Source organism: Antechinus flavipes, chromosome 1 (genome assembly GCF_016432865.1).
Source record: "Antechinus flavipes isolate AdamAnt ecotype Samford, QLD, Australia chromosome 1, AdamAnt_v2, whole genome shotgun sequence".
NCBI lineage: Eukaryota > Metazoa > Chordata > Mammalia > Dasyuromorphia > Dasyuridae > Antechinus > Antechinus flavipes.
The window spans coordinates 702,488,466-702,502,486 of NC_067398.1; the positions used below are offsets into that span (position 1 = coordinate 702,488,466).

The 14,021-nt window shown below is 39.3% G+C and overlaps 1 protein-coding gene across 1 annotated transcript in view; it reads left to right on the forward strand.

Moving 5' to 3' along the window:
* The first annotated feature begins 273 nt into the window (after nt 1-273).
* FBXW8 (F-box and WD repeat domain containing 8) overlaps nt 274-14,021 on the forward strand; it is a 107,071-nt gene continuing 93,323 nt past the window's right edge. The window contains exon 1 of the mRNA XM_051972865.1: nt 274-1,655. Within this exon, the coding sequence (XP_051828825.1) occupies nt 1,206-1,655 (450 nt within the window). The 5' untranslated portion in view covers nt 274-1,205. The remainder of the gene's footprint in view (nt 1,656-14,021) is intronic.

Below are 14,021 nucleotides of genomic sequence, written 5' to 3' on the forward strand. Positions count from 1 at the left end.
TTTGTCGCGAGCGCACAAAGCCCCGCCCCATGTCCTTTTCAGATTGACAGCCTGGACAGTCTCCGGCCCAGCGGGCTCTGACCGCGCGGGTCACGCCCCGAGAGCTCTCTGAGAGGCGGGAGAGGACGGGACCGCGCGTGCGCCACGAGACTGCCCGGAACCCGAGGGTTTAGGCACCACCCGCGCGCCCAGAAGGTGCCCGGAACCCGAGGAACCGGGTGTCGGTTTCTCGCTCTGTGGCGGTCCCTTCTCCTTGAAGGACAGATCCGGAGGAGCCCGAGGAAGTCGCCGGCGCTGCTGCCGAGGAGACGCCGGCGCTGGGCAGGGGCTCAGGGACCCGGCCTGTGGGGCAGAGGAGACTTGGGAGACTCCCTGTAGGAGCGAGCGGAGCCGGGGGCGAGGGAAGGAGCAGGGACTGGCCGGACTGGGGGTTCTCCCCCCTCACTGGGACTTTGGAGGAAGAGCCCCCTTTTGAGGGACATGTTTTTTTTTAATTGAGAGTGAATGGGGGGATCCCCTTTTATCTTGGGTAGGAACCCTTCTTCTCGGGTGAGAGTTCAGTTCTCTGATGTTAGTTTCAAGGTCAGGAATCCCCTTTGATCTCAGCGTGACAGCTTCCCTCCTGATCTTGATGTGAGGGTTCCCCTTTACTTTGGGGAGAAGATCCTTCATCTCCAGGTGATGGTTCCCCTTGTTATAGGGGTGAGTTCTGATCTTGGGGTGAGGCTTTACCTCCCTTTAATTTGGGGATGAGTTGTTGATCGTGATACGTGAGAAATCTCCTCGATTGTGTTATTCCCCTTTTGATTATCGGGATGAAGGTCCTCTTTATCATGGGGTGAAAGTAGTCCCCCTTTATCTGTAGGGGAGGGTCTCCTTTATCTTGAGAGAAGGCCCCCTATCTCTAGGTGAGCCCCATCTCTGGATGAGGGTCCCCCTTTATCTCTAGTTGAGGCTCCTATATCTAGGGGAGGGTTCCCCTATCTTTAGGTGAGCCCCCCTTTCTCTCTAGGTGAGGCCCCTACATCTAGGTGTGTCTTATCTCTACGTGAGGTCCCCTCTAGGTGAGCCCCCCCCCCCTTTATCTCTAGTGAGAATCCCCTTTTATCTCTAGGTGAGGCTCCCTATCCATAAGACAGGATCCCCCTTTAGGTGAGGCCCCCTGTAATAGTGACTGGAGCCAGTCTCCATTTTCGGGGCACCCCATGGCCGGGGCCGGTCTGGAAGAGTTCCGCCGGCGCTGGCGGGAGGAGCTGGCTCAGCGAGAGGGGCCGGCCAAGCGACGGCTGCCCGCGGGACCCGAGTGGGATGAGCGGCGGCGGCGACAGCGGGGCAACGGAGAGGGGCCGGCTGGGGCGGTCCGGGAGCCCGAGCCGGTGTCGCAATGGAGCAGCTGCGGGGCCGTGCGTGCCGCCCCCGAGAGCGCCCCTGCCCAGCCGGCCCCGGCCGCTACCGGCTACTTCGAGCTGGCCAAGAGCCTCTTGGAGGGTGGGGAGTGCCCGCTGGCCTCGCCCGCTCCCTGGGCCGCCGGGGAATCCTCCTGCCCCGGCAGGGGACGGGACTCCGAGGTCTCCCCGGTCCCCGAAGCCCCCCAACCCGAGCACCCCGAGACCACCGGCGGTGATCGGCTACTGGAGCAGCTCATCAGGGACCTGGTAGGTTGTTTCTGCGACTCCGGGGGTCCCTTTTAAAACTCCCTCCCCCGCCCCGGCCCAATGGGAGGCCGAGAAGCTGCTCCTCCTCCCCTCCGGGCCCCGCCTCTTCTCCCCCTCCCCTGGGAGAGGAGACAAATATAGACCCTCCTGGTTAAAGTGTATAGAGGATGATGCACATTGTAGCATAAATGTAGCATTTCAGCAAATATAACTTTAAAACGAAGCTTTATTCCAGCGGTTTGCCTTTACGTCACGTGCCTGTGTCAGCGTGCCCATCTCCGCACTCACGGAATATGTTTTCTACGAAAGGGCATGGGATCCTCCCTTGGAGCAAGTCTTCCAAAAAACTCCTCAAAGAAACGGTTCAACAAAAGCATATCACACAGTTGGTTCACAATGTGACATGCCACATGTAGCCTCACCCCCCCAACAAAATGAGAGAGGGGCATTTGCCCATTCTTCCTCCCCTCCCTACCCCTTCAATTCACGTTTGGTCGTTCAGCATAATTTACTGACCTTTACCCTGTTGGAATCATTGTATCTGTTGCTTTCCTACTTAAAAGTCTTAATGCCTTAAGTGCCTAGCATCTAATAGGGTTTAATGCTTATTGAATTAATTGATTATTAATGTGTTTCTTAGATTTCTTCCTATTCCTTTTTTATGGTACAATAATCCATTACATTCATGTACTATTATTTAACTTTCACGGTTATTGAACTGTTTCCAGTTCTTTTTACTACCCAAAATAGTTATTTTGATTTATACGGAGCTTTTCTTTCTGTTTTTGAAGTCCTTCCAGTATATGCCTATAAGTGGGATCTCTAAATCTCTAAAATCAAAGATCATAGGACATTTTTAGTTCTATTTTAGTCCCAAAGCTAAAATGTATGCAGCTATTAGGTGGAAACCTCCATTTAAAATGTGAATTTTAAATCAGAAAGACCTGTGTGATTTGAGGCTAGTCATTTAACTGTTCCAGCTTCATTTTCTTCATCTGAAAAATAGAGATAATGATATTAAACCAGTCCAATGAACATTTGTACAAGATACAGTTTTGGCTGTGGGAGATACAAAATGAAGACCAGGAAGGAATTTAGCAACTTTGAATCTACTTTTAGTTATCTCAATGGATGAAATGATATATGTATGTCAAGTGCTTTTCAAACCTTAAAGGATCATTTATTTTCTAAATTAAAAGATTTTATTGAAGTCTTTTGTCTTTCAGTTTTCCAGCATCTTCCCCACCCTCCAAAGAGTCATTTCATGTAATAAATATTATTTTAAAGGCAAAAAGAAAAAAAGAAGAAGAAGAGGAGAAAATAAGCATTTTATGTAGATCAATACTTTTGAGGAAACTTAACAAAGGACTCTGCATTAGCTGGGGACTTCCCACCTCTGTGATCCTCTGCTATCTCTTCTTTTAAGCCCTGTTTGTTTGTTTGTTTGTTTTAATAGTTTTTAATGGCATTTGCTTTTACTTTTTTTGGATTTTAATTATTGCAAATGTTGTTTTCTTGGTTCTGCTGATTTCACTCTACATTAGTTCATATAGATCTTTCCATGCTTTTATCTCATCCTTTTTTAAAATAGTATTTTAATTTTCTAAATACATGTCAAGATAGGTTTCAATATTCACCTCTGCAAAATTTTATGTTCCAATTTTTTTCCCCTCCTTTCTTCCCCCTCCCCTAGACAGCAAGCAATCTGATATAGTTTAGATCTCAACATTTTCCATAACACAGTACTGTTCCATTACATTCATATATTACAATTTGTTTAGCCATTCTTTGATTGAGGGACATCTCTCTTTCAAATTTTTTGCTAAGACAAAAAATGATTTTATAAATATTTTGGTGTATGTGGAGGGGACTTTCTTCTTAATAATGCTCCCCCTGAAGTATAAGACCAATAACGAATCTCTAAATCAAAATATATAGATATTTTAGACACCGTATTTGCATAATTCCAAGCGACTTTTAAGATGATTTTTAAATGTGATGATGACTCAGACTTTCTGAATGCTTTGCCTTTGGAGGACAAACTTTGGGAAGTCCAGTTGGATCAAAGAGATTTTGTATTTAGTGATCACTGGGAGACTTTGCCAGAAGGTTGTTGTTACTGAGGTGGGATCCTTACTCAAAAGGTTCACCACGAGGCTGATGAGACTGGGACCCTGAAGCTCCATAGCAGAGTGTCAGTTGGAGCAGTGAAAGAAGGTGGCATTTGGAGGAAAGATGACCTGGAGGCTATTTAGGACCTAATCTTGTGAGCTTGAGCTTAATTTTCTGGCCTTCATTTTCTTCAGCCTTAAAACAAGGAGGTCAGACTTGATGAATTCTCAGAAGTTTCTGCCAAGTTTAAACCTGTGATATGTGTCATAGGGAAAGGAACACTTTCTGGTTCAGCCAGTTAACAAGCATTTATTAAGCATCTGCTATATGCCAGGCACTGTGCTAAGTACTGGGGATACAAAGAAAGGTAAAAGACAGCCCCTGCCCTAAAGAGCTCACAGTGTAGTGGGGGAGACAACACTTAATATCTATGTGCAAATAAGATAGATGCAAAATAAATTTTAAATAATTAACAGAGGAAAGGCACTAGCATTAAAGGGGATTGGGAAGGATTATTGAAGAAAGTGAAAGAAATTAGGAGACTAAGATAAAGAGGAAGAGAATATCAGGCATAAGAGACAGCAAGGACTAATGCCTCAGTTTCCTCCTCTGTAAAATGATAACACCTATTGCCTGAGTCGTTATGAGGATCAAATGAGATATACAAACCTTAAAACATATGAGTGTTGTTATTAGTATTAATAGAGGAGGGGTTGTTGCTTGCTTTAGTGATAGGTTACCCACATGTTGAATTCCTATAATGTAAACTCTTTGAATTTTTATATTACCAGCATCTAACCCTGTGCCTGGTATCTGGAAAGCCCTTAATAAAATTCTTGTTGAAGCTTGGCCCCAAATAAGAGATGAAATAAAATACTGCCCCTTCCCTCTTTTTTCAGACATAAAGGATCACAGATGTGGAATTTGGATATAAATTTGGACTCTTGTGAATGTTGGTTGGTTTTGTTGAATTATTTTTTTCTTCCTTTTTTTTTTTTAAGTTGTTTTAAGTAATGGCTCTTTGGAAAGAGATGAGGAGAGGAAGACAGTGGGCAGTGTAAAAAGCAAAGGCTTTCAATACCAAGTTATTTTAAATAAATGAAATGTTTGTTGAATGAATGAAAGTTTCTATGCATCTGAGGTAATGGGGACATAATGATGGGGTAGGGTGGTCTTTGTTCTAAAAGAGCTTATAATTTATAAGGAAATTATTTGTGGAGACATGTAATTAATTAAGAGCACACTGTGATGAGTCAGAAGTAACATCTAGAAAATGTCCTCTGAGATTTAGGACTGAAATTCCCCTGAAATTGACAAGTTGCCCAAAGGAGTCGTCCTTTAATGGATTGATTCTGACGCATGCCTAATTGTGGTTTATGGATTAAACAGGAGGTGGGTAACATCCAATGTTTGCAACTTATTAGGTTTATTTACCTAAGACTTAGTAACCTTCAGTAGTGTCACTCTAAAAGGAAATGTAACTCATATCTTAGAGGAATATCTTAGATGACCCTAAACCTATTTGATTTCTTGAACTTGGATAATGATGATAATCTTACTTCTTTCTCCTGGTAGACTTTTCTATCAGAATCCTTATTTGAACTGTTTATGAAGTAGAATTTATTTTATTCTTAAAACTGAAAATACTTATTCCCTCTTGGAACTATGTAGAAATATCAATAATGTTGGTTCAGGTGAAATAATGAAAGAGAATTGATCTCCATTAAAATTTAATTGTGCAGATTTAAAGTCCTTTCTCTAAAGTACTTTAGTTTGTTGTTGTTTTAGCAGTTAAGTCATTTCAGTCATGTCCAACACTTCGTGAGCCCATTTCAGGTTTCTTGGGAGAGATCCTAAAGTGATTTGCCATTTGCTTCCTTAGCTCATTTTACAGGCAAAAATGGTTAAATGACTTGTCCAGGGTCATGAAGTAAATTAAGTGTCTGAGAATAAATTTGAACTCAGGATCTCCTGAATTGAGGCCTCCTGCTCTATCTATTGCACTACCTAGCTCTGCACCACTTAGCTATGTCCACTCTCCCCCCTCCCTTTTTAAAATAGTAGTAGCAGACTAATTTTGGTTGCAAATATTGTTTTTTTTAATGTCTCCTCTTTTTTTGAGAGCACATGCAGATCTTTGTAACTTAAGAGCTTCATTTTTAGAGTGTAGTGTTGACTAGGAAGAGCTATGTATTTAGAGTGGCAGGGCCAAGCTTGATACACAACTACAATTCAGTGGAAATGAAAACTCAGCAGTGATTTCCACTGAGTGTTGTCTCTGCCCATGAAGCTTTTAATAATAGCAGTTGGAAATCATCTCATCTTAGGTGATGAGTTAGAAATATACTTAGTGAGCAATTGATATTCTTCTTTGTATTCAGTTACTTAGATGCAGAAAAGGCAATCATACTCCTGGGCAGAATGCCACTGATAGTAGACACCTTCCTTCTTTGCCCCTTCTCTGTTCTCCTTTCTCCATCCTCCCCTAGTAGTCTTGGGGCAGGCTCAACAGGATTCTAGCTCTTCTGCCTGCTTTCTCCTTTCCTGCTGTGATGAACTCTGTCTACATTTCCCCTCTTTCTTTTTAATCAATCCCTGTGAAAAACAATGGATGGATAAAATTGTTTATTAGCATTATCAGAGTATTTGTGCTGGGAGGGATCTTAAAGATCATATAGCCAAATTCTCATTATAAAGTGAGGAAACAGAAGCCCTGAGAAATTCTATGATTATCAAAGATTATGCACCTAATAAATAAGCCATAGCACTCATTTGTACTTTAAATCAAGGCTTCTTAAACTTTTTCCATTCATGACTTCTTCCTTCCCTCCCCAAAGGGGGAGAAATTTTTATATGATCTCAAGTATATAGGTATATCAAATAGATATACAAATCAAACAGTTATTGACAATAACTCATAATTTCACAATCCCTACATTCAGTTATGAAACCTCATATGGGGTTGTAAGTCAGTTTAAGAAGCTGGACGCTAATAAATCATCCTAAATTTTGTCATTAATAGCATTTCAAAATAGTATTTGAATGTGAATTGTTATTATACATGAAGGCATGCTACCGAAGGTCATAAAACTCACCCATAGTTCTACTCATGTCCTCAAAATGTATGACTTTTAATAAAAACCTGCTTATACATGGACTTTGATTTTTCCTTATCATCTGTAGGATTAACATTTTAGATCCAGGCAAATACATATTATTCTAATTACTAACACTTTAATATTAGCCACTGATAATACCTGATAATGTTTATAGTAATAGAGCAATATCATCAATATATTTGGAATATATTTATCAATATATTTATGATTATATAAACCGGAAAGTTAATTTAATTGTAATCTTTTTCTGTCTTAAGGTAGAAAGAAATTATTTCCTTAAATATGCACATTTTAGACAGATAGATGTCAGTTACAGGTCTGGGTAATCAATATCAATGATGAAACAAAGAAATTAACTCTCCTGTGATAACTTCTAAACTACATGCAGATTTCACCTTACTCGGACATCACCCTCTCCATAAAGTTTTTCCTTAGTTCTCTGGTCCACAAGAATTGTTCTTTCTTCTTTGCTCACAGTATGCAAATAGGCTTTGGTGGTCTAAACTTGGAGCATAAATCTTCTCTTCTCCACCCCCCCACCCCAGCTTTTTATAACATTATTTCAATAGGAAAATGAATTCCAATTTTAATAAGGAAAATATAATCATAATTGAGGATTGCCTGTGCTGCCCTATATTCCTATTTAACTTTTGATATGTGTACATCTTGTGCACCTACGTCGTAAATTTCTAGAAATTAGGAACCAGTCTACAAGTTTTTATTAAGAATCATGTCTTATTATTGCATAGTGAATTTTTATTAGGAATCATAGCATCAAGCTCATAGCACAAAGTAAGTATTCTCTATGTATTTGCTGAATGAATGAATTCAGTTTCAGTTAGGTGATACAGTGGACAGAGCCTTGGACTTGGAGGAAGACCTGAATTTAAATTCTGCTTCAGATACTTACTGTTTTTGTGATTTTGGATACGTTATTTTGCTTTCACAGCCTCAGTTTCTTCATTTGTAAGATAGGGATTATCAGCTAATCAATAAACATTTATTAATATGCAAAGTACTAGATAATGATAGTACCTACCTCACAATGTTAGGAGAATTGAGTAAGATAACACGTGTTGCAATATAAATGCTAGTTAGCTGTTTCTTTAAAGTAAATCTTTAGGTGGTATGATGGGAATATGTGGAAACTTTATTTTGATTATCCAGGACATTTGCTATCTTATTGTTTTTCATCAGCACTCAAGAGGAGTGCTTTGAGAGAAGCTGGCTTCATCCATTACATCTGATTGTAATATCTTTTACTTTACTTAGCTTTTGCCAATAGTAAAAGTAATCAAGATAAACTGTCTTAGAAATGAGAAGCTTTTAGTCACATACGGTTTTATTGTAATTGCATGAACATTTTTTGATCATAGTTATAGTTACTTTTCTCTCTTTAAAAAAAAAAAAAACACACTTAGGGAAATTTTCTCTTTGTCCTGTTTTCCCTGAAGGTTTATATTGGAGAAGAAATTAAGAAGAAAGTCAATTTCCTCACTTCTTACTGATTTGGCTCTTACTAATTATCCCTTTTTTAAAAAAATGAGGGGGCAGATTAAATTTCTGACAGTAAGGCACAAAACTAATCCATTTACAGAATTAGTATTACATTAGCACATAGGAGTGCAACTCACTCTCCCTGGGGATGGATCTATTTGCAATTTCTACCAAGCCTTTTGGAATAAGGCCAGCAGACTTTGGGAAAATTGAGTACTGAGTGACTTTGAAGTAACAAAGTAACATTACCCTTTTGTGTTTTTGGTCTGACCTACCTACACAGTAGTGAGTAAAGAGATGTCTTTACCTTTAAATACAAATATAAATGGGTTTGACTTAGGAAAACAATAAATATAGGAGCCATTGGACAAAAACATTTCTCTTGCCATCAGTAGTTAACATAACCACTAAGAAAGCATTTTCCTTAAGTTTGAATAATTCTTTAAGGTCTGAAGAACCCCTATAACTTTGATAATTCTTGATGTAATAGGGTGATAATGACAGCTGATATTTCTGTAAGTCTATTTTATTTTATTTGGTCCTCCCTGTAACCTTGGGAAGGAGAGCCTTGAGATATTATTGGCACCTTCATTTTCCAGATGAGGGAACTGAGGTTCAGAGTGGTTAAATGACCTTTGGAGGCAGGAATCAAATGGAAGTCTCTTCTGATTGCACGTTAAATGCTCTTTTCATCATACCACACTTCTATGTATTCCTTAGAGAATCATTAGTAGTATTCCTCAAAAATATTGTACTTACTAATATTTTACAATGTGACCAAGTTTTGCTAAATGACTATACTTAATAACTATCTAGTTCTTTTCCTTTTTTGAAATTGTTTTGACTTCAAAAAAGAAAATTGTGGATTTTTATTTTTAAGTCAACAGTTACTGATGTTATCATTGAATTGATAATGCCTATAGTGGACAGCAATACAGTTCTCCTGCTCAGAAATGGTCTAAGTGAAAATGTGATTTGTAACACAGTAAACAAAGGAAATATTTCTCTGAGCTAGTGTAGCAAGGAGACATATATTCCTGTTTGTTTATTTACATAGAGCTCTCAGAGGTCACCAAAATATACAAGACTGCCACTATTAGAGTTGACTTCATAGTCTGGACACCGACTATATTATCAAAGGAGTTTTCATGATCTTTTTTTTTTTTTTCAGATTGATTGTTATATTGGTCATCTAGTAGACAGAGGGTTCTGGCAGGCCAGAAAGCCACAAGATTTGAAAAAGTAGCTCTTAGAGCACCTCTCCCTTGCTTTCTACCATAGGGCTTTATGTGTTGTAGGAACTATAATATTTTATAACATTATATACAATATGTATTATATATATATATATACACACACACATATAATATATATAACATTTTTCAGATTATTGTATGTCATCTTCTCGTTGTTTTCTATGGAATTCAGAGAGAAATAATCTTGGCACGAGTCACCATCCCATTCTTATTCTTTTGTTTTTCCAGGGACTGTTTCACAGGTGTTCACATAGTTACTTTTGTATTTGAATATTAAAAAAATAAGCTCCTCTTTTGGAGGCTCACGGAAAGCATCTTAGTACAATTCCAGTAGCACCCAGGTCAACATGGATGATATGTACCTAATTGTGTTCTCACATGATTTTGATCTTTTTTGCTGCATCTCTATATTTTGCATGTTTTTCATTCAGTGGAGCTCTGAGATGGAATACTTAGTGCCGTGAAATCCATGATCACATTCTTGAGTTGTTCTTATGATTAATATAATATTTCTGTTGTGCTTTCAGGTTTGCATAGAGCTTTATGTGCATTATCTCATTTGAATTGGATTTTGGATTACTCAAAATCAGTGACAGAAGCACGCCTGTCTCCTCTTCCACTATAGTAACTTGGTATTGCTTCTTTTGGACAGAGAGGAGGATGTAGGAGATACTCATACTTTGATAAAAGGGTCTGTTGTAATTACTGGCCTGGTTCCTTTGCCAGGTTCTGGTATTAGTCCGTACTCTAAGCAGATGGAATATAAGTGACCCATGAATTTATAATCGGTGGCTTGATGTCAAGTAAGACTGTTGTTAGTCTTATCTTGAATTGTGTCCTGGTTCCATTACTGAGATTTTTTTTTCTTGTTTCTTCTGACCAAATGTTTCTGCCCCAATTTTCAAAATCCCCATCTTATTGTCATTCCCTTTTCTGCAAGACTGAAAGTTCCCTGCATGATGCACCAGTTTTTTTTCAGAATTGAGGTCCTACTTTATTTTCCTCAGTTTTCACAAAGTTTGGAATTTTATCCTTGAACCTTATTCCTGTGGCTCAGTATTTACTGTTTGCTTCTATCTTTGTCTATTGCTTATCACCATTCTCACCTAATATTATATGCACACTCACTTTTTGAGAAACCTACCTGTTACTCACCTCAGACCTCTTTGATGTCAGACAGCTATCTTTTAAAAAAAAAAAAAACCTTTTTTCTGTTATCAGGTGCTCCTAATATTACCCACCCTAGACATTTATTCAGAATTCTTCATTTTGCATGCTAAGATTTTCCTGAAATGTCTCCCCAGACAAGAGGATAGCCTCTAAATGAGGCATATTCACATAATCAGTGAATTTGAATTTGAAAATTGGGAGAGACCTCAGGAACTATCTAATGCAATCCATAGCCATATAAGAATCCTCACTAGAGTATATCCAACAAACGGTTATTCAGCCTCTGCTTGTAGATCTGTAGTGAGGAATAACCCATCAACTACTGAGGCAGCTCACTCACCTTGGGACAGCTGTCATTGCTTGGAAAATTTATTGACAAAACTTAATTTCCTTCCCTGTCCTATGCCATTGCCACCTAAGTTCCTGAGTACTGCCATTGGTTTATAGATATCATAGATCACAGACCTAAGGGAGAAGGGACTCAATTTAAGAGATCCTCCTGTTTAATCAATCATTTTATTAACTGTGAGCCAGACATTGTATAAGTATTGAGGATAAAAAGAAAGAGCTGTAACAGTTCATGTCCTCAAGGAATATTTTAATGAAGACAACATGTACATTTATAGATACATAAAAGACATGTACAAAGAATATCTAACTTTTTATGTGTGGTTTTAAGGTTTGTAAAGACACTTTATATATAAATATGTCTTATTATTTCATTCAATAATTCAAGGTAACCTTAGAGCGGAAAGCCTTAGCATCTGGCAGACTGGGGAGGGACTTTGATGATCTGTGTGTCTTGAAGGAAGCCAGAAATTCCAGGAGATAGCCGTGAGGAGTGAGAGCATTTTAGGAGCAGATGGGCCACCTGGTGGAATCATAGCGTGAGAAGAGGGTAAGAAGATGGGGGTGAGAAGACTGGAAAGATTGGAAGGGGCCAAATAGGTTTATGCTAAAAGTAATAGGGAGCTGCTGTAATTTACAAAAGAGAGGCAGGTGAAGGAGGATCAGATCTATGTTGCAGGAAAATCACTTTGTCCACTGCATAGAGGAGAGATTGAAGTGTGGAGAGCCTTGTGGCAGCAAATCGGTTAAAAAGTCATCATGATTATCTAGACAAGTGATAAGGGCCTGAGCTGGAGCAGTGACCTATAAGGGAAGAAAAGACTGAAGTGAGAGAGCTTGTGAAGTTGCCCACAATAAAATTTGGTAACTGGATATGTGGGGTGAGGGAGCATGAGGATCAGAACCAAGGCAACTGGACAGAGACAGTGGGGCTTTCCAAACTGGAGGTTCAAAAGGGGAATAGGTTGAGCAAGGGACAGAAGATGATTTCTGTCCTGAACATGTTAATAAGCCCAGAGCCTGAGCTTAGTAAGCCACTTTAGAACAGGCAATGAATATTTATGAAGAGTCTGAAATATTTCAAGCACTATACTAAGCACCAGGGATACAAATATTAATAAAAGGAAGACAGTTTCTTACTTCAAGGAACTTATAATCTAATGGGGGGGAGGTGAGGGAGAAGAAAATATAGATGTGAGGAGGGAAGGAGGGAGGGAAAAAAGGAGGAGGAGAATGGACCTAAAGTGGGGCCTTAGCAGAGAACTGAGAGAGCAGCCCAGTTAAAAATGAGATGTGCTGAGCTGAACTGCCTCCTTCAGTAGAGAGTTTGGAATTCATGGCCGCAGTCACCAATTTCAATATGAGAGATAGAGGTGCTGATGAGATTTTACAGAATGATGAGGTTATCAAGGAACTTCCTGGGGCATGGCAAGGAAGTTAGAGAAATCCCAGAGTAGGGCAGCTAGTTGAGAGACAAGGACTTTGGAAGTGGATTTTCTATAGGCTTTGAGGAGAGAAAGCACAAACAAGGTCTGGCAAGAGGGAAGGGGGTGATGAAGTCCTTCAGCCCATAACCTGGTTGTGTAAAGAAAAGAAACATTTTCCCACTCTTAATCCTTCCTAAACCCCAAGTGAGAATGGAGAATCTTGGTGATGTGCTAGCAAAGCTCAGTACTTAAGGAAAAACAGAAATGGGATTCCCTCTATATCCTATAGTAGGAATGAGCTACTGCTGTTTGCTTGAAGTTTTTTTCCCAGAGGCCTATTCTTCTAGTAGTAGTAACTCATGGCATTTATATTTATTTCCTCACACATTTTTCTCTCTCACACATGGACCCCTTTGGAATTGTTTTCTGACTCTCTTGGGAGCTAATAAAACATAGTTGGAGAAACACTGCCTTTCATGAAGGATTTTCCGTTATTTTGGTCAAAGCCCTTTCTTTGGCACATGACCGTTTACAGACACTTTTCTTGTGGGCCAAGTACCTCTGTCTCACTACAGTATCTTTCTTCCTTTCTACCCCACAATTAAGGTCCATTCTTTCTCCTTTCTTGACTTCACCTTCTGGCCTTAATACTTGACCCTCCCACGAGTTACTATAGCTGAATCTTATTCTTTCTGGTTCCTTGGATATTTTCTCCCTTCCTGCATTCGATGATTTACCCAAACTGACCTCCTGTCATTTCCATGCACACAGCTCTCCTCTGATCTCTCCTCTGGTCTCCATGCTTTTACACTGTTGGCCCCACAAGATTCATACTCCTCCATAAACTGGGAGACGTAGTTCAGTTTAAATATATATATATATATAAAACATATTATATATATGTGTGTGTGAATTTATTTTGTATTTCTCAATAACATGTAAAAAAGTTTTTTTTTTTTTAACAATCAGTTTTTAAAACTTGAGTTCCCAATTTTCTTCCTGCCTTCCTCCTCGAGAAGGCAAGCTACTTGATATCAATTGTACATGTGAATGCAAAAGATTTCCATATTAGCCATGTTGCAATCTAAGACACAAACAAAATAAAACAAGAAAAATAAAAAGTAGAAAAAGTTCTATCTGGAGGCAGATCCCATTTTTGAACATGGGTCTTTTGGAATTGTCTTGAATCATTGTTTTGATTTGGAATAGCTTTCTTTCCTTTTTCTTTCACAGTTGATCTTCCTTATAATATTGTTATTACTGTGGACTTGTGTCTATGGTAGGACCATATTTTCTTTAAAAGCTGAGATTGTGAATTTGTTTGAAGCCTAGAACCATGTAATGAATAAGGATGTTTTCTTTGGAATGGTGAATTACTGATTGGCCTGTCATGATGATAAACCACTGAAGTCAGCCAAAGAAGCTGATTAAGATTGC